The sequence below is a fragment of the Eutrigla gurnardus genome (genome assembly GCF_963514095.1).
Source record: "Eutrigla gurnardus genome assembly, chromosome: 9".
Classification (NCBI taxonomy): domain Eukaryota; kingdom Metazoa; phylum Chordata; class Actinopteri; order Perciformes; family Triglidae; genus Eutrigla; species Eutrigla gurnardus.
This window is the reverse complement of record NC_139923.1, coordinates 11,512,802-11,534,427: the sequence shown is the minus strand read 5'-3', so window position 1 is coordinate 11,534,427 and position 21,626 is coordinate 11,512,802. Positions and strand designations below refer to the sequence as shown.

Here is a 21,626-nt window from a genome sequence, read left to right as displayed (position 1 = left end):
AGACCTTAAAATGCCCAAAAACAAGTCAGTCAGAGTACGCCTGACTGGTTTCCACATGTTTGTGTTTACAGTAATACAATGACATGAAAGGCAGTGGTGGGAAAATAAGTACGTTTACTTAAAAACTGTAATGAGTACAATTTTGAGGTACTTGTACTTTATAATTTGATTACAAAGCCTATTGATTACCATAGGCTACTTACTCTACATTTACACTTGTCACTCTTTACACTTATAGTTTGACTTACTTTGTAGATTGACATTTTGTACAAAGTTTATGATGTGCTACAATGTTAAAGATTAAACCACTGGTTAGGGTTAATGTACATGAGTTGTTGAGCAGGTCCTCCACAGAGCTCTAAACTTCCCAGCTGGCCTCATTTCGTTTACTCAAGTAACATACTTGGGTACATTTGCACTTTTCACTCCTTACATTCCTTCACACCAATAGTTACTATCCATAGTTACTAATACTCACTTTGCAGGTGCAAATAAAATCATGATGTGCTTGTAAAATACAATATTGTTAACAATTAAATGGTCGGGGGCTTCTTGTTGCATTTCATATTTCTACGAGTTGTTGTGCAGTTCCTCCACAGAGATATTCCTCATTAAACTTCTAAATTGGCCTCATTTAAATAACAGTTTCAGGCCAAAAGATAATGGCCATAAGTTGATTGCAATAACTGTTAACAGGAATTACCTTCTGTTAATCTATCAACACACAATGCATAACTACTAAGATTTGCATACATTCAATGGCTATTTTTTACTTTAAAGAGCTTTTTCTTACCCAATGTCAGGTACAGAAGGGAGAATCCAACTTCAAAGTCTCACTTCAATCACAGCATTAGTAATTCGATGACATCGTTTTATGCACAGTTGGAGGAAAGAGTGGCAAGTGCAAGTCGAGACTGGACCAATGGACAGCTCTGTTGTATAACAAGGTGTGAACTGCTGCTGGAAATGGACTTATTGTGTAATATGCATACTGTACTGCATCAACCGGAGTTCAAGTGGTCAGCAGAACCCATTAATCTGTTGTGCCATCTAGTGTCAAGTCTATGTATTTCAACAGTAACTGCCCACTTAAATGTGTTTTTGAAGCTATACATGATTTTGTATAGACAGACTGTACTGTATGCATCAATGCTGGTTTTATAGGTCCCATATTATGAAAAACAAGTTTTCTCTGGTTTCTACATAAACTGGTCCTCCCTGAGCCTGTCAACTCCCATAATGAGGAAAACAAGCGACTCCTGCATGGTCTCTCTCTGCAGCCCACAAACTGGTAAAACTGCACTCCTACGGGCTGTTCATATTCAGCTCCCATCGTTACATAACGAAGGGAGTCATTTGCATAGGCCGAACTTCTCTGCACGATGATAGTAGATATCCGAGAGGGGGCTTTCATCACCGAGGTGAAGTTTGGTGTGTCCTGCAGTGAGACAGCAGTGAGATAGCGGTGTTTCACAATGTTGTTGCTCAGAGATAGACACGAAAATTGCTCTGTTGTCGGTTGTACAAATCAACATAAGTGCTTATATTCTGTCCCAGCTACAGAAGAACAGAAGAGACAGTGATGCGTTTAATTTTTAATGACAATGTGCCGGCTATGGTTCATGTTAGCTTGTATGTGTGTGCTAACTACATCACATCGGACTGCTTCAGTAACGAGGGTCAGTAAAAAGCTAGCATTGCCTCGACACTGACCTTCGTAAAAGGATCTGTCCCAACCATACGGGACCCAGCAACTTCCCCTGAGCCACATAGGCTAGCCATAGCGATACATCCACCGTAAACATTGGCGCATGCTACCGCTAGCATAAATGGCATCCTCTCTGTCGCTCTCCAAGTAGGTGTTGACAGACGGAGCTCATTAGCATTTAAAGGTGCAGACACAGAAACAGCCTGTTCTCAGCAGAGCTCATTTGAGCAACTTTTAGACAGCTGAAATTCAGGATCATGGATGGGTTTGGGGCAATGCATATCGAATCCAGTGTTGTTGGACCTCTGACAACTGTGTGGAATTGAGGGAAACAGTATAATATGGGACCTTTAATATTCACTTACCTTATACATTCAAATCTGCATTCTGTGGTTGACAATTGAATCAAAACTTGTATCTTTTTTAAATCAGCCATAGTCTTGAAAGGTACATTCTGAGATAGAGTAAACCATTCCAGTTTTGGAGGGTAAATTGCTCATGGTCCTTTGACGCTTGACCTTTAGACGGATCTCCAGCTGTCGAGACAAAAAGGCTTCAAAGTAGTTTTTCTCAAACCCAGCAGGACTGGGGACATTGACAGAGGTGTAGAGAGGAGACTCTTCACTTATGTACCAGCTATCAGACGCCTGCACCACAGTGACCTGGTGGCCTTTGGCATGCAGTTCCTCTATGATCACTTTCATGTTTACCCAATGACTTCCGTCCAATGGAAACACCAGGATCTTGCCCCCAGGTGCACTGTATAGTTGAATCAACAGTAGAGCAAAAGTAATCAGAGAGGAGTGAGGCACCTTCATGCTGACGTCCCTCAGAGACCTTAAAATGCCCCAAAACAAGTCAGTCAGAGTACGCCTGACTGGTTTCCCCCCTTTTTTTTGTGTGTGTTTACAGTAATACAATTACATGAAAAGCAGTGGTGGAAAATAAGTATGTTTACTCAAGTACGGTAATGAGTACAATTTTGAGGTACTTGTACTTTATAATTTGATTATAGGCTACTTACTCTACATTTGCACTTGTCACTCTGTACATTACTTTACACCATGGGCGTCGCTAGACACTTTTTACTGGGGCACATGCCCCAGTATTGATCTGCCGTGCCCCAGTAAAATCTCCCGTTCGAGTTTTAACGAGCTAATATTTGGCAGTGGATTAATTTATATTGATACTAACGGTAAAAGAATGGATTTTCTTTTTTATCCACAAGCTCAAACCAACGCAGTTTAACACAAAATACAAGCTGAGGCGCGCACCTTGTGGTCCGGGTCCGGCGCGCACATTACGTCCGTGCACGGCAGTGTGCATGTCGTAGCCGGTGCACCGCTCTTTTTTGTGATTTTAGTAATAGGGGGCCTGTGCCCCAGTAGAGCTTTATGTCTAGCAACGCCCCTGCTTTACACTTATAGTTTGACTTACTTTGTAGATTGACATTTTGTACAAAAGTTATGATGTGCTACAATGTTAAAGATTAAACCACTAGTTAGGGTTTATGTCCATGAGTTGTTGAGCAGGTCCTCCACAGAGCTCTAAACTTCTAAAATGACCTCATTTAAATAATAGTTTCAGGCCAAAATACACAACACAACAACTAATGAAATGATATTTTAAAACATATAACTGTGAATAAGCACTACCTTCTGTTAAACTTTACTTTCTACCCCTTGCATAGTGATGGCCAGGTCAAAGAGAGAGTTTTCCCTCTCAGATTGTTTGATATGATTACTTTTCAGGAACTTGATGGTGATGATTATACAGAAGCCTAATTCATTGTAAAGACAGCTGTTAAAAAAAAAACAATACATGCATTTTTTTTTCATGTCCAAAAGTCTGTGGTTGTTGAAATGAAAATAGCAAAGATGCAGGATTCCAGGTCACAAGGCAACATTAGGCCCAAACCCACATAATACATATATCATAACCATTAAAATCGTTCCAAGTTGAACAAACAAAGAATGACAGTAGATAGCAGCCAGTGTGTTTGAAGTGTGAGGATGTAGTCTGCAAAACATTTAGTACTGCCTTATAGGTATTTTTTACCATAACACCATATGACACAAATTTTAACTTGTTTTACTTCACAAAGGAAGCACAAATTTATGTTCGACTGCATTATACCGTGCAGGCAGAAAGCAAAAAGAGGATCTTAAATTATTCCCTGGTAATCAAACATTTTGTCTTAAGTAGTATTTAAGTCATTCATTTGATTATTTTTTAACTGGCTGGATTAACCTATTTAGGGTTATTTCATAACTGACTGATGATTAAGTGTTCCCTTAATGAATTATGATTAGTGCCGAACAAAATCATGTCATGTTATTATACAATACAATGATACACAATTTTATAAAGTGAATTCTAATTAAAGTTGAGCTGTTTCATAACTGTGAGATACCGGCGTAGACCAACTCTCCAGCCCTTTGTTGTTGTTCTCACGCTAATGTGCGAGATCCGTAGACTCGACTCAACTGCGCGGTCACATTCCGCCCCGACTTCCCCTCTGCCAGCGGCCTGGTGGTTTGAGATGAGTAGAAGATGTCGGTTTCGGGGCTGAAGGCCGAATTGAAGTTTCTGGAGTCAATTTTCGACCCAAACCACGAACGATTCAGAATAATAGACTGGAAACCCGACGAACTCAGTTGCCAATTCAACGTAACAGGGGAGAAGCTGCTGATAATTCACTGCAACATCACGGTGAGTCGAGGCCAGCCCTGCGTACTAGCTAGCCCAGCCACTGTCTATCGACTGACTGAAACCGAACGGTTCCACGGAAGGTTCCGTGTTTACACATTAACTACGATTAAGTATCCGCTTTTGTATCCACCTTGTTTTTAAAGCCACTCAGATTTAGCTAATCCCGTCGATGGAAGCAAACAACACGGCACCGGTGTTAAATTCACTTTGAAAAAGTGTACAAGAAAACGTCGTTTAGTAACGACGCTGCGGTAGCCTCTTGCTAGCTTGGTAACAGAAAGTAACGTTCGCGCTAGCTTGTCTTGTTAGCCAAAAATAACTGTTACTGTTTACAGTACTACGGCTTCTAACTTTCTAACCACTCAACCGTATCTCATTTAAGTTCAACGTTATTTAGCTTAGTCGCGGGGGGACTTTGTCAACATCACAACTGTTTTAAAATATTCATCATATATTTAGAAGAGCACATTTATCTGAGCAGTCATATCGCTCCACGTCCCGCTTTAACGTAAGATATAGGTGGTTTCATAGAATGTTGTAACACTGTTTTATACCTTTTCCGTAAATAGTCCCATCCCTGTGGCTAACTAACATTAAAGCTGTGACGTTAATAGTTATTTTATCAGGACACCGAAAGCGATATAATCTAGATATGAAGGAGGCTGCTATGTATTACACTTCGCTTTACCAACTGATAATGTGCGTTTAGCGTTATAGTATGCTACCTTCGACAAATACGTCAAATGGGCCTCGTATGTTTTGTGTATTTCAACACCAACTCTGTAAAGCGGTTTATATACACCATTAGACATATTCATACTGTCCAAACTTGTGTAAAACACATTACGTTGTGTCACGAAAGACTGAGGCTCAATCTGGTCATGTCGCCGGTTATTTGTATGGTTCGGTGTTGCATCCTGACCACATCCTCCGCTCCACACACGCAGTTACACTCGAGTTGGATTCTTGGGGACTCAAACGTGGCTTGTTAAAATTGTTTTGATAGCCATGTCATGTTGAGACTCGAGCCAATCCTGTCCCGTGGGTATCCCAGCCGCTGCACAGTTCCCATGTTTGGTTAGCTGCATCATTTGTAGTGGTCGATCAGGTATAGGAAAAGCAGGTAGACATAGAATATGTCACAATAGGATTGTCAACTCCTGCCATAGTTATCCGTGGTGATCCATTGGCTTCTTAATCAGGTTGTATGGGGAATGATTCAGTGTCTTCATTGAATCTGCTTTATGATCCCCAAAATATGTTAGGTAGCTGAAATGTTAATTGAGTTCACTTTAACAGTCAGGTGATGATTATACTTACAATTTTTCTGAACTCTCTGATATATCTGACTTGGTGCAAAGCAGAAGTGTCTGAAAAGCAAACAAACATTGATGCCTCATGTTAGCCACATGATCATTCAAGTTAATTTAAGATCACATTGAATGGTTTTAGAGGTTGTGTGTCAATGCACACTTATTTAAACCCTAGCGTGGCTAAAATATAGAGTTGCCCGATGACGTTTGTTTGCAAGTTGTAAACATGGGAGTCTTTCTTATCTCTGGCATGACACTGCATTATACACTCCCCGAGTTATTACCAACCCATCTGTAACTTTGTATGTAAACATTACCATTACTGTTTAACTAGGTGTAGAATGATCCTTTCTGGAAATTGGACATAGGAGCCTTACTACTGAAAATGATTACCAATACATTAAATACCATACGGCGTACCTACAACACAGCTTGAGCTTACTCTGCAATATTCCAACTATACCTAATTTAACCATAATCTCCTGGGAAGAATTAGGCGTTTATAATCTTGCATCTTTTGTCATAAACTGAAGGTCACACATGATTTAACAACTGTATTAAGTTCTAATTGAATGTTCAGCACAGCGCTCCGCTACGTGTCCAGTGCTGGAGGTCATCTTGCTCTACAGCTGGCAGTAGACAAATCATTAGTGGGTGTCTGTGTGGGTGAAGACATTCGGTCTGAAATCATTTATAGCATTGGAATACACTTTGAACATTTTATGTAGATTAGATATCCTTGAGTAACATTTTGCTTTGGTGGTGCTCCTTAAGTGCTAACATACAAGCATGACTGGCTAAATTTACATGTCATACTGTTGACTCTATTGCAGGAATCCTATCCCTCAACACCTCCAATATGGTTTGTTGACTCTGATGATCCTTGTCTGGCTGAAGTGTTGGAGCGCTTAGAGGATGTGAGAAAAGGCAGCACATTGGTAAGTTGTCTAATGTGGATCCAGCTTCACAGAGGCACATGTCACATCGATGGAAACTTGGTAGGGATGCACCGATACCAGGTTCGATACTGTGCTTATGTACTCGTAAAAATACTCCAATACAACTGCAACTGTTACCACTAAGCCAATTGAGCGTAATAAGACATAACAAACATGTTAAATCCATAATTTGTCGCCAGTGGCAGTATGCGCAAAACAGAGAGTCCTAGTAAGTCTACACCACATCAATTAATTCAGATGTGAAGTTGTCAGCTGTGTGTTTGCTTGGCATAATCTGTCGAGGGTTTTTTCCAATGTATTGCAAGCCCGATGTAATGTTAGCAGGTATCCGGTCTGTAGTGAGTATGAAGTCAGCAGTAACTTTACAGCTGTGAATGTAGCAGTGCAGTGTGTGAATAAATGCTGCAACTCCTCAAGACCAAAGTTATTGATCAAACTTAAATGGTATTATTAGGAATTCAAATCGGTACTTGGAATAAGCAAGTACTGAAATGTAAGTACTTGTACTTTGTCTGAAATCATTGGTATCATTGCATCCTAGGACTTGGAATAATTGATTAACTGCCGTTTGCTTTTCATTATGGATGTGTTATATTATGTTGATTTCACCCGCAGCTCCTTCAGCAGTTGAAGCGCCTAATTTGTGATCTCTGTCGGCTTTACAACCTGCCACAACATCCAGATGTAGAAATGCTAGACCAGCCTCTGCCCGCTGGCCCGATTACCCAAGAGCGAAAGGTACTCGCTTAATAAAATCCAATGCCCTTTGTTGCATATTAAAACTCGGATGTTTGTCATCTCACAACGTGTCGCCTTACTGCAGCATGGGCCATCAGATGAGGTGACATCTGAAGAGGAAGAAGAGGAAGAAATGGGAGAGGTATCTATGTCTATTGAAGACAGTTCAATGAATCCATATTCTTCATAGCTTAAAGGTCAAGTTGGTTTGGGATTCTGCTTCTAAATATAATTGGTACACTAACAGCAGGACATTGACCTGGACCAAGACCTGGATCATTACGACATGAAAGAAGAGGAGCCAGTTGATGGGAAAAAATCAGAAGATGACGGGATAGAAAAAGAAAATCTGGCCATCTTGGAGAAGATTCGTAAAAACCAGAGGCAGGATCACTTGAATGTAAGTGCTCAGTGAGGTCATGTTTATCTTCATTAACTTTTGGTGAATGCAATAGAGTAGAGGAGCTTCTTTTCCCTGTAAATTCTATTTAGAATGCAGCCTCGGTATCACTGACTCGGTAATGATCTCATTATCCACCTGATGGAGATAATAATAATCATAATAAAAAGATGCCATTGTTAGTGTTGGAGTTTACGAAATCTGGATATTTTGCCAACCAGGAACCATTTGGCTAAATGGAACTGTTCATCAAAACCCAACCCAATGCCGGGATAGTTTCACAGTTCTACAGGATTATATGATAGCTGCTGGACATACATTCTTCTATTTTATTCTGTCTGTCAGTTTCACTATGTTCAGATGAACTGTAACACTGCATCCAAAATGCAGACTCATTGTTCCTATCACTGCTGACACCAAGGCGATCCCCTGCTGCTGCAGAGGGCTCCAGCAGAAAGAAACGCTAGGCCGTCCAGCAAAAAGTTTAGTTTGCAGCAGCGCAACATCCTCAGGCACTGCAGTGGATAAAAGATGCCAGCTGAAAACGGGAACTGATTCATCTTTTTTCATTCAAATTCTACGAAGCTCGACATTTTCAAATATCTTAAAATAACTGGTATCATTACAGGCACGGGAACACTTCATGTACAAAGATTTGTCTTATGGGCTTATAGTAGAAGAAGAGCTGAGTAACTTTTTTACTCAAGGAGAGTTGGTTGTGCTTCAAGTGTTGAAAATGCCCAATTATAACATTGTCAATTGCCAGAAATGAACAGGGCTTCCACCTTGGCATGTCTGATCATCCTGATTTATCGTAGTCCACCTCTATAGTATGCAGCAGTGCTATTCCACTCTATTATTCAGGGGGCCAAATGTTCAGACTGCTAAAGGACTGGAGGCCAGGTATTTTCCCTGACGGACTTGAGCCGTTTTGTCTTTTTGATAATTTGTGATTATTGGGTACCATTTCTGAAATACACTGTAGATAGTAGACATATTTTTCTTCAAAACATAGTACAATAAATATCTATGCTCCTAACCACCAGATGCCTGCTGGTTTTAAAAAAGGGAGACCAAATATGAGGGATACTGAAAAAATATTGTAATTCAAAACTCCACACCACCTAATCTTTTGAATTAAGTCAAGAATCAGCCGCATCCACTAGTCTTGATGAGTTCGATTGAGTGTGCTATGAAAACCAAGTTTGCATCAAAAACTCACAGGTCATAGATATATAAAAAAAATGCGTATGAAAATTAGGGATTTGGTTTTACATTTTTTTGATTGGCGGGGCAGAGTTAGATTTTAAAGTTAAATAGGCCTGATGTACGGCATCTCCTTCTTTTCCAGTTGTCATAACATGCATGTGATTCACCTTTGTGATTTCTGTTGCAGGGTGCAGTGTCTGGCTCTGTGCAAGCCTCAGACCGCCTAATGAAGGAACTCAGGGAGATCTACAGATCACAGAGTTACAAGACAGGTGACTGCAATGACACATTTCCCCACAGTGGTGATTTACATGTTTTAAACATCTCATTAGCAGGTTGAAGTAAAGCTCTGTGTTTGTGTCACTTATTTCACAGGTATTTATTCATGCGAACTAGTCAGCGACAGTCTTTATGAATGGCATGTCAAGTTAAGGATGTAAGTTCTCACATTTTGTTGCTTTAAAATGTTCAAATATTATGTTGTGTTGGGTTTTCTATGATATTTGACTTGTTCTTTATTACAGGGTAGACCCAGATAGTCCATTACATAGTGACTTGCAGGTCTTAAAAGAAAAGGAAGGAGTGGACTACATTCTGCTCAATTTCTCTTATAAAGTGAGTCCTATATTAATATTTGTCAGTTGTTTTATTCGGGAAAATAGTTTTCTCGATACTCAACATTGTTTTTCCTTCATATGACAGGATAATTTTCCTTTTGACCCACCTTTTGTACGGGTTGTCTCACCTGTGCTCTCCGGAGGGTGAGTGTTTATTAAACTGTCCAGTTTGCAAATTAAATGCTCTGAAAAACATTGACTCACTGGTACTTGGTCTACAGTTGTTGTGTGCACTCTCTGATCAAATGAACATGGCTGATTTAATACATATTAAGATTCATCCTTTATACTAAATGTTTATTTATTTTATTTATTTTTTCAGTTATGTTTTAGGGGGAGGGGCCTTGTGCATGGAGCTTCTCACAAAACAGGTTTGTAAATGACTATGATTCATCTTCTAACAAACGCTTCCTCCACCTTAACTGCAGAATGAATGGTTTTGTGTCTGTTTACAGGGCTGGAGCAGTGCCTATTCCATAGAATCTGTCATTATGCAGATAAATGCAACCCTGGTTAAAGGAAAAGCCAGGGTGCAGTTTGGAGCCAATAAGGTAACTGACGTCATTAGTCAGGTCAGGTATTCAATAATGAGAGCATAATGCCTCCATGCGGCACTCAACATGGCGACAGCAGTCGATTGAGATATCAAGTGAACAGTGAAGTGTCTCAAGATAAATAAGGCCCGTTTACACCCATCATTTTAAGTGCATTGCATCCAGATACATTATCTGCCGAGGCTATTCCCCTCAGACGGAAAGACAAAGTGAAACTTCAGAGGAGTAAAGATTACAGATGCGTCTTGCCATTTTATGCCTTTATTGGAGTGAATACTGAAAAGATGACAAGAAAGAATTATGGAATGAGAGATGGAAAATTACATGCAACAAAGTCTCCTAGCCACAGGAATATTACATTTTTGGGTTTTTTGTTGATTGTAGTTGTTATATAGTTCATATTGCATAGCAAGCAGATTCTGTACATCTGACAGAAGATTCATTGTTTTTCAGAACCAGTACAATCTTGCCAGAGCACAACAGTCGTACAAATCCCTTGTGCAGATTCATGAAAAGAATGGTGAGTAAATATTCCTAAGTGGTTGGGCCTCATTAGACACACAGTGGAATAAATCCATTGGCAAAAGGGTTTCTTTTTCTGTTTTCACAGGCTGGTATACACCACCGAAAGAGGATGGATAAGGAGCTTCTACCACTATGCACTGGGAACATGTCTTTGGGTCAAAGTATCTTGTTTTCTTTGGAATATTTCCCCCTCCTCCCTCTGACTTAACTGGGGATATATCATCTTTCTGGCAGAAACCATCTCCTTGGCTCATCTGACAAGTATTCCTTCGCCCCTCTCCGGGAAAGACTTTATTCTGGTATCACTTTGCTTCTCCCCTCAGTGTTTTAGTGAGGAGGAGGATGTAAGGGTATCACTAGTCCTTTTTTTCTAAATATGCTCATTTGTCTTTAAAAAAAAAAACTTTCCTCCCTTTAAATGTGGGGAAATGCTTTTTCTTTAGCTGCTTTGACAGTGGGCTTCACAAACCGTCAGTTACCCCTCTTTAAATGGGAATTTTAACAGAAGATTGATACTGAAGCTCTTGATGTGGCACTTCACTGCACCTGATTTTATTTGCCACAGTTTCTCCCTTTTTTCTTTGTTTGGAAATTAACTGGTACATAGATGCAAACATTGTATAAATATTATTCCACAATTGTTTTTATTATTTGAGCATCCAAGACAAATTAATTTCATCTTTTGGGAGCTTATCTTAAAACTGAGATGACCTATCACTCGGTATCTTTTAGCCCTTGACTTTTTAAATTTATGTGAAGAATTTCGGGCCAAGCAGAATCAAAATGCTGTAATGTTGTTGAACTAAGATTAACTGTTGTCTGTGAACAAAGTCACCAGTGGTTTATAATAAAACAGGGCAGATGGACATGGAAAAATCTCAGATTCTGCATGTTACATATCTTGGGAAGAGGATACATAGATGTGTTTTCAACAGAAGATTTACTAAGGTTGGCTGTTGGTCTTTCTGTTGTAGAGATGTAGAGGTGGTTTGATGCTGAAAATGAAGCCCTGTGTGTGCAAAGCTAACTGCATATTGCACTGGGGCAACCGCTGTTATAAAAGATAGATTTGATTTCAGTCACTTTTTTTAAGCAGAATCACACTGGAATTGGCTTTACAGAGGAAATAATTAAAGGGTGTTTGGATGTGATTTTTATTTTTCATAATTTTGCTCCGTTTAGCAGCAGATCTGTACGTCATATGTTCCTGACATACAGAGATTGTAGTGGTTTGCCCATGCCCAGTTTAGATTTGAAACTGCTTTCCTGTTACAACATGTCACATCAGCTAGATTCATCTCCCCTCTGCTGTTTTCTCATTCAGCAGCTAAACACCCACTTTGCCACAACAATGTACCATAAATATGTTTCGGTGTCGCTTTTAGTGTGTGTCAAGAGGGATTATTCAGAACTGGCCTGAAACTCTAGGAGACTGTGTGTTTCAACTTTGACCATGCAATTAGGGGTGGGCGGTATCTCGAATATATTCGATGTATCGCGGTTTGTTGTACATGAGATGTATTAAATGACTATATCGCGAATACCGCGACTACAAATTGTCAAGTATAATTTTGTTAAGCCGCCGGCATATGACTTGCTTTGGCATTTCTCTTCTCTCGCTCTCTGGCTTTACACGGTGAAACTTTCACGCAACTTTAGTTGCTTGAATCTTAGCTGAAACTAAGTTGCCATTGAGTTGCTCTGCAAAGCACTTGAACCTTTTTTGAAACTCAGCCGCAACAGTTGCAAAACCCACAAGTTGAGAGTTTTGCAACAGTTGTGGCTGGCGGCGGTTAACTAACTACGTAACTGCCGTCGTTTTAAATGAGACTGGTGTTAACGTTACATTATCTTACCTCTTTGCTGGGAGAGCACGGACATTTCTTTTTCAGACTTCTTCGGTTGACTAAATTCCCGGTGTGCAGCCCGAGAGTCTTCACGTGGTTCAACAACATCTCCGGCTCACTGTTCATCTCCGTGTTTTGGGGATCCAAGTGCTAACAAGTCGTGAATCAGCTGCTACGACGATGTGCGTGTCCGCCCACTGCTACTTTAACTGCTGGCTAAGTGCTGGCTAGCAAACAACAGCACGGCCTCCCTCTAAAAGTATGTAGTCGGGGAGACTTGCATTCAGTGTATCCACTAACCTGCTGGTTTGGTGCTTGCTTAGGGACTGTTGGGAGGCAGGTCGGTCGGTCACGCCCACATGGAGGTGTCGGTGACTGTCCCGTGTACTGTGTGTGCATGGAGTAAGGGGCTACATCCTTAAAACGGAGCTGTATCAATGCATTGGACTTTTGCATCGGATTCTCATGTCTAACCATTAAATGGTGTTTCTAGTTATTTTTCTCAAGCAAGGACTACTAGAACCATCATACTAGTGATATTGTGCATTATCGCAATATAACCTAAAAAAGAAACGTGATATTATTTATAGGCTGTATCGCCCAGCCCTACACGCAATATACTGTAGTACGGCATCACTACTGCTGTACTACAGGACACACACTGTGTCAATTAATCTGTCGACTCTTTTGCAACTTATTTGTTAACACTGTCTGCAGAAGTATGTTTGAATGGCAACTCAGGTAACAAACAATACTTAGGAGGGGAATCTGTACATGTCCATGTTGAGTTTGGGGTTATTTCCTTGGTTTAGTAAACACTCTGCACCACTGACGTTAAGGCTCACACACCTACTGATCCGATGTCAAAAAACAGAAGATGTAAGGAGCTGTAAAATAATATGGGTTCTTTTAATTCAAGCAATGTAAAAGGAATGCAGGACAATGCCCTTTGAACAGGATTGCAGTAGCACGATGACCACCCCATGTAATGGATCATCAGTTCCCACTATTTTATCCTTTTTTTTTTCATCTGGAAGTAGATTTGATTTCAGTGTGTGGTCTTTAAAGATTTAAACATTTTACTAGCAACAACATGCCTGGAGAGGTGAATTATTACAACAAACTGAGCAAAAATATTTTTAAATTCAGGAAAAACTGATTTTATTTCTCGGCACACATCCTGTTACATGTCTGATGAAGATGGCGGGGGGGGGAGGGGGTCTCATTTATCAAGAAGAGTCCTCATCTAAAGACACTGGTCAGAGGGGATGTAAGAGACGATTGAGTTTGGTGGTCATACAGTGGTGAGTTGCACGCTTCTCAAACTGGACTGTGATTTGAAAAGATACATTTATCTCAACTGTCAGTTCATTTTCTGGATCCAACAGAACACGATCAAGTCGAGCACCGTTGGCTCACTCTGGTTTTCTTTTATTTCTCATTTTCCATTTGAAGACATTTTGACCATGTACAGTGATTTGTAAACTTGCATCAAGTTTATGAATAAAGAATTTTAAGATGAATGCGGTTTTACTGGGTTTTTTTTTTTTTTTTTTTTTACTGTTACTCAATGGATTGAAGAGGTTTTTGGCTGATGTTATTTTATTAAAGGAACATGTTATTTCCTGTCTCACAGCCCTGCAAAGCCACATCAAAGACTTTCATTGGTCATGGTTTCACTGAACTTCTGTATTTATGATGGCAAGAATGACAAAGCAACACATTTATTCAGTCATTAAACACTTGCCATATTTAAATGATTTGAGAGAGAGAGAGAGCGGTAAGGCATCAGCCCAAATAATTTCTAAATCTTGTGAAGTGGAAGTCCTGTCTAATTAGCTTGTGTGACATTAATGTTAAAGTAACTGGATACACATAAACCTCCTGCATGAGTAACTAAGACCAGCAACCGCATTTTGAGGGGAAAATGCTTTCTGAATCATATTTTCAAAACCTGATTCTGTCCTCAATAGTAAATAATTGAGAGCAGGTCATTAAGCGTTGTTGTTCAACAACATTCATCAAGAGAATAGTACCTTCACAGTGAAATTGATTTTCAGTCAGTTTTAGCCAAGGGTACAATAAATAATTCAGAATCTGTTTTGAGGGCAGATTGGAAACATTTTTTGGATACAAGTGTGTTAAACGTTAGTCATATGCTGTTGTGTTATTTCAGTATTTGTAAGTTCAGAATATAGTCCTGTTTCAAGCTTTGTGGCAGTTGTTTTTTTGTTTAGTTTCATTCATACAATAACGGACAGGATGCAACAAGAACTGTTTAATATCTATTAGGGTAAGACCAAATAATACAAAAGTAATACACAAAAATGTATTCTTCATTTCCTTCACTCATGGAGACACAGCCTCCTCAAACGTTTCGTTTAATTACATGTTTCTATTGAATGTGTTTGTCCATGGCAAATATTTACCTCCCCTCAAGTCATTATATATTTCTACCTAGTTATGATATAGTACATGATAATACATATCAAACAACATACAGTACATATGGGAACATGGGGGATTTCATGGGAAATGGCATTCAGAAGCGTTGATACAACAGCATGAAATTAATAAGTATTAGTTATATCCAATGCATTGCAGTCCCTGCTGCACAATAACTGCACAGCTGTCTAATGACGCTGTGCTGTATGTATGTACACATGGCAACAACAAAAAAAGACAGTTTGGACCGATCCAAAATTCACCTTGATAACTCACAAAAGTAGTTTGTTCTTTGTGCAGACTTCACATTTACTTTTTTGAACTGATTGACAGATGAGCGTGCGGATGGTGTACAGGGTTATGCTTCATAACCGTATTATGTGCATCTGCTGGTGAGAATGTTATGCATTCGTCGTAAAAATGATACTAGTGGTGTCTAACTTGAAAACATTTTTTCAATTTGTAACAGTTTATGTCATGGTTGTTGCTGTTCATGTCTATATTTGAAGCCTGCACAACCAGACCCCACTTAATCCTAATACAGTCCACTGCTAAATATATTTATGTTAGTATTGCTCCACTGTGATCCACTGTGAATTTACTTTACACTGATGTTAACAGGAAACCCAGTGCAAAAAAATGATCTAAATGTTTCTAAAAAATTATGAAAAAAGAAATGTGTGGAAAGACACAGTGAACATGTGCTTCAAAGTCATCCACACATCATCCAAAATACACAACATAATCATAGGTTGGTACAAAAAAACAACAACTTAAAAGTAAAACAACAAACAGCCTATTGAATACCACATGATCACAATCAGACAAGACAACTCACGTTTTTTTTTTTAAAATAACGAGCATTCAGACAGGAGTCTTTTGTCTGTTTCAAGTCTAATACTGTTTCACTGTAATAACCATCTACGGAATCTTGAGGACGTTTTCAAAGAAGACTTGAGCAACACGAAAATCAACGTGACACTGTCTCTGACCAAACGGCAACACACAATTAGTCTCTCTTTCCATTTCACTTCATAAAGAAATAATTGGCGCAATTTTTTAGATTTTCTTTTATATAAATATCATATTACACCTACTCATAGAATAACACAAACAGCCACAAAATGACGCACTTGGGCCTGAAATCCAGAGATTTAGGAGCGAGTCGTCATTTAAGCATTTACATGTAGGGGAAAGTGGGAGAATTTGCCAAAGAGGTGAAAACATCCATCACTTCATACAATGCTATGACGATCTACTATGAATATTAATAATTACTGTATCTCCAACCTGCAAGTGTTTTGGTTTTCTTTCACTTTTAATCTGTACAACGTTGATTTTGGAATGTTTTATCCAATGTAATCCTAAATACTGCATGTGCTTCAGTTCAACATATAATAACAATTCATTTCACTGAAATCAACCTGCTGAACAAATAACCTGCGTGGAAATGACGAAACCAAACACGCAAAATGGTTGAATAATGGTGATTAAAAGCAGACAAAAGCCTGCACGTTGACACTTTAAGGGATTTACAGGTAGAATTTAAAACCAGCTGTCACACCTTTCCTGAGAATGTAGAAAAAAAGGTTCAATTTAAAGGATGCAGAGCAACTTCTTGTTAGTAAAAGCCAGGTCACCGAATACACAAACAAGAAGATTTTCTCTGGGATCCAAAGGATTTTAAAAAATTTGGGGGTTGGGGAAACACTCAATACAGTTTGTGCTAGATATGAATTCAAGTCTTCTGATTTAAATTTTTGTTTTTCATTCATCTTCCTGTTGAATTGTATTATTGTGTATAGTTTGATATGCTGATTCTGTTGTCAAGTTCAGCCTTTTCTTTCCAACAAAGACTAACAAAGTTCACATACAAAGGAAGAAAAAGAATTGACTTATCACTTATCTGAATATTAAGCAGCTAAAGTGCGTCAACTGTGGGGGGCAATATGTTTAGCGTTTGGTGACCTTAGAGGCTAATTAACGTAAACAAGATGGCTACATACAGTACATGGAAAAACACATTAAGTGTAACACAGGCAGAGGCAAGAAAGTCACTCTGTGCTGACCACAGATGAACCTACCTGAATAAACTGATGAAGCTCAGGGGAGTGTTTTAAGCTAGAATATGTGTCTCGGCTGGAAAGCAACACACACATTGATCAGCTACATTTGTTTTAAACAGCTTTTTAATAACTGGCTGTGAAGGTGACGTGACTTAACGTATTTAACTCCCACGTATGTCAGAAGCAAGACTTTTCTCTACACTGGTTGGATTCAACTTGTACAGTATTATAATGAAGGGCACCTAATTCTGAATTGTATTCTTAATTGATCCCATTATATCTCTCCCACCCTGCAGCCCGGCCTCCTCCTCTGCCCTACATGGGGTCGTCGTAGTTGTAGGTGGGCGCTGCTGAGTACTGGTTCTGGTTCTGCTGCATGTTCTGCTGCATGGCGCCCTGAGCGGCTCCCATGGCCGCCTGCTGAGCTGCCTCCTGGACGTGGGGGTTCTTCCAAGCCCCGGTGGCCCACTCCTCTTGGGCCTTACCCAGGCTGCCACCACTGCCACGGTAGAAGTTATGAACCTGCAAGACAAGTTGCAATTGAAAATAGGCATTTTACCATCAATAATCAGGAAAAAAAATGTCTGCACTATTAAAGTTGAGCTGAAATCAAAATATGTTTTCACGGAGACATAAAGGAGAAACCTATACTTTCTCTGCACTGATAGCAGAGAACATGAGTTCAGTGAGGCCTCCATATTGGTTTGGTTTTCAGTAGTCGACTTGTTAACATTTAGAGCGTTGTTGTCATTTTTTAAAGTCTGGTGATTTGCAGTCTCTCCAGTTTGACCCAAAAAACAGCCAACGTTAGCTCGACCCCCTCCTTTGTACAAAGTGGCACAGCACTGAGTGAGTGGGAGCCGGTGATTCAGCAGGTGTTGAAAATGGGATTCCCACTAGAGAGAAACCAGTGCTAACATTAGCGACCTAAACTGCATGATGGGTCCACAGCCAACACCATGTGGACTGGAAAACGTGGGGAAATGTGTTGTATTAGGGTATTTATGACAAAGTCTAGTAGTCAGTAGCACATCACGGATGTTGATAGCGTGTCTCCTAGCAACGCCGGACTCGAAATGTCACTCATCCGCTGAGAGGTAAAACGGCTACCCACAGGCTTGAGACGAAGATACTGTCTCTACAATGTCACTTTTGAAAAATGGACAATAATGGACATTTGTAGTACTGTAGTGTGTAATTTTAGTTTGACTTAAGGAGACTTTTTACCGGATGCAAGCCCACAAAATGCTAATGTCAGCTTCTAAAAGGCTAAAACTGAGGAAAGAAGTAGAATAGGTCACCTTTGTGAGGGCGATGAAGGAGAGTACAGCTACAGCAGTAAACATGATGGTGGGAATCAGCATGACCACAGCTGAGCCAACGTTGGTGCTGAAGAAGGTGATGGTAGCCAGCCAGCCACTGATGGGAAAAACAAAAGAGTTAGCAGCATGATACAGCACAATTGTTCAAAAGTATGTGTAATGTGTAGTTGAATGGTGCCAATTCTCCAAAAATGAGAAAATACTGGGTCTCAACATTGTATGAAGCGAGGCCTCTGTGTCAGACTTTGAAAACCCCTGGGTTAAGGTAATATGAGGCAATATTTAAGGGCTTTTCTTAAGGTAATAGTCTGGTAACTGTTCCCTATATGTATGCAGAGTATGCAATCACTAAATCTTCACCCAACTGAACACAGATTTGAAGCGATTGTGTTAGATGCCTTTCTCCACCTCCATAATCAAACATCTTTTAGAAGATTTTTCCCCCCCTTAATTTGTCACCCATCTGTATTTCTGCTTCATATGAAACATGTATGTGTTTGTCAAAGCACATACCACACTCCCCAGCCTGGAATGCCAACAGTCTGGATAATACTGATCACCACTTGGGCCATGAAGACGAAAAAGAACGCCATAAAGTTGAAAGAGCTGTCGGTCCTGCATCGGGAGAATAGAAAAGTGTCAGAAACGATGCCATCCAGCAGATAGAAATGTTGTGTACGCTTCAGTGTGGGACAGCTCACTTGAAGGCCTTGTAGATGGGCCTGAACCAGCACACGTAGGAGCAGGGCGTAAACAGGATGAGCCACAGGAAGGCCATGCCGAAGTTGGTGGCTCCACCGCCTCCACACATCCACGCCAGACAGCCGATCAGATTAACAGCCAGGGTGGCACTATTCACTGTCAACGTCACAGAGAAGGAGCAAGGATGAGCGAAACATGACGGACTGGAGACAAAAGTGTGGAAATGAAACAGATACAGTGACTATTTCAATTTGACACCTACTGGTATCACTCACAGACTGTAAAACCATTGTTGTCTTAATTGGTTAATCTGCAATTTGTCTCTTGATTAATAGATAACTCATTGTATATGTCTGAGATGTCTTCAAATATCTTCTTTGTTTTCTGCCCAAGACTCAAAAATATTCAATCTTCTTTGATTTGCAACCAAGAAAAGCCAACAAATCCTAACATTTAAGAGGCTGGAGCCGGAGAAATGTGTCATTTTCTGCTGATCAGCTTCACTGAAATCAAACTGAGATCTGTAAAGATTGTGTAACTCAGCAAAGAGCCAAAGTGCAACACCAACACAATATTTCAATATATGCCTAACGCACAGAAAAATGTAAAATATATCAAACAACCTCTGTGAGAGTGAGACCGGTCCACCTGGTCTCACAGCTCACCCATGTGTCTATAATGTTGACTCTTACTATGTTTTGGGTAAAACAAAGCGATGCGGCACAAAAACACAGAATCTGTGGGCAGGTTAACGCCTTTATACCGCGACGTGTAAACTGGACTGCAACAAGGTTTACTACAGGTACACTCACAGATCCAAAGGTAGTAGAGCCTCTTGCACATGGTGCGACGCTGGTCCGGGATCTCATTGAAGTCTTGGTAGAAGCATGGCCTGAGGGGGATGAATCGAGGCAGGGGAGGGAAGTTGTTTTCTAGGACACAAAGACACAGTTCAACACAGATTCCCACGCCAAATCCATAAAGAAATCAAGACGGCTGCATGGAGGGTTGCAGTATATAAATGGGTTTCGTGCACAGACTTGCACCGTGTTTACCTGCCATGATGACTTTTTCTGTATTGGTCGTCAGCACTTGCAAACAGGCACACAGACTTCAATCTCTTTCAATGCCTTGAAAACCAAACTGCAGAGAGAAAACAGAGCTGTTTTATGAAGTGCAGCATCACTCACTCACACTGCTCTCCTTGTAGGCAACAGGGCCACAGTCCTCCAAAGGCCTTCCCTATGGATGCATGCTCTTCACTTGTACATCCTTACATCATTCTACAGCCGGTGGCCGGTCCTTTTTTTTTTTTTTAGTATAACAGTCGCTGCATCGTTCATTACATCGACAGACAAAGATGTTTTCTCGGCCGCATATTTACAGCTGTGTAATCCGCGGAAACAGGGTGGCCTCTTAACATGTAGCAATTCATAACCTGGGCGCAAACTAGGCGTTACAGGCCTACAGAGTGGACGGACTGGACCATGCATGATGGCTGTAACGAACCACCTTCCACGTAGTTTGACTTTGAATTTCACATTTCAATGGATGTGATGGTGGACGGGGAGTTTAGCTCTGAAGGGCATCTTTCTGCCACAGAATAAAGCAGTCTCTACCGAGAAAAAAACAAGCCGATCCCGGTTGATTGTGATCCTAAAACCGTCTCCTACGTGTGTCTGTTTCCGCAGATGGCAGTGATGCTGCAGTAGGGCACCGTGCATCGTGATCACGGGCGGCGGAGGAGCGTCCTTCAGCCCGGGTATGCGACACGGTGCATCGGTGCTTCCTCCTCATCCGCACGCAAACTCCTCACAATGAACCACCCGGGATACAGAGGTGGGGGGTTTTACTGAAGCTAGAATAGGCTTTATTTTAAAAGCCTCCATCCATCCCACCCCCTGTAATGAACGAAATGAAAGTGATTGAAGCCTCACCTCCAGCTCAGTCCGACAATGTCGCTAGAATTCCTCCGTTCGTTGAAATACCATCATATGAATGAATCTGCATCAAAACACATTTGAGGAGACGGTCAGATCCGGCGCTGCTGAAACAGAAATCTGTTACGTTATTTCTCAAATGACGGGTTCGGGAGTAAGAGGCGGTCACGTGACGTAAGGTCTTTTCTTTACGCACATATTCCCCCTCCTCCCGCTCCCCATCCGTTGGTTTTACCCGCCCGTGCAGGATCGAGGCCCAAAAAAAAAACGAGATGTGTTGCTGGCCTGAAACGACCAATCAGAAATCAGGAATATGACAACAGGCCCCGCCCCCCGATGCTTTCCACAGTGCTGAAAATCAGAGGAGGCAATACGCAATCTGATCCAATTGGTGGTCTGCTATCATATTATTAAATATAGTAGCCACAGCACACACACAAAACATATAAAGTAAAATATACTACTGTTTTGGACGTTGGTTTTTTTCAGTCCAAATAACAAATTTAAGGTTATTAAATTAAAAGTACAGAAAATATCTTGATCAAATGGATAAAAACAACTGACCAAAT

General features: G+C 40.5%; 2 protein-coding genes across 2 annotated transcripts; one reads left to right on the top strand and one right to left on the bottom strand.

Annotated features, from left to right (window-relative positions):
• Window positions 1–4,166: 4,166 nt before the first annotated feature.
• LOC311018992 (ubiquitin-conjugating enzyme E2 Q2-like) lies at window positions 4,167–14,105 on the top strand. The gene is made up of 13 exons (XM_084018134.1): window positions 4,167–4,420; window positions 6,567–6,671; window positions 7,308–7,430; window positions 7,516–7,572; window positions 7,678–7,830; window positions 9,227–9,311; window positions 9,415–9,475; window positions 9,564–9,654; window positions 9,742–9,800; window positions 9,979–10,027; window positions 10,112–10,207; window positions 10,664–10,730; window positions 10,821–14,105. The coding sequence occupies exons 1-13, from the start codon at window positions 4,262–4,264 to the stop codon at window positions 10,850–10,852; spliced, it is 1,137 nt and encodes a 378-aa protein (XP_083874260.1). The 5' UTR covers window positions 4,167–4,261; the 3' UTR covers window positions 10,853–14,105.
• Window positions 14,106–14,845: 740 nt separating this feature from the next.
• scamp5a (secretory carrier membrane protein 5a) lies at window positions 14,846–21,208 on the bottom strand. Its single transcript, XM_084018135.1, has 7 exons — window positions 21,055–21,208; window positions 20,173–20,260; window positions 19,930–20,049; window positions 19,117–19,273; window positions 18,929–19,030; window positions 18,395–18,512; window positions 14,846–17,615 (listed from the first exon to the last, which is right to left on the bottom strand). Exons 2-7 carry the CDS (start codon window positions 20,177–20,179, stop codon window positions 17,409–17,411), a joined length of 711 nt encoding a protein of 236 aa, XP_083874261.1. The 5' UTR covers window positions 20,180–20,260; window positions 21,055–21,208; the 3' UTR covers window positions 14,846–17,408.
• Between the last annotated feature and the right edge of the window lie 418 nt (window positions 21,209–21,626).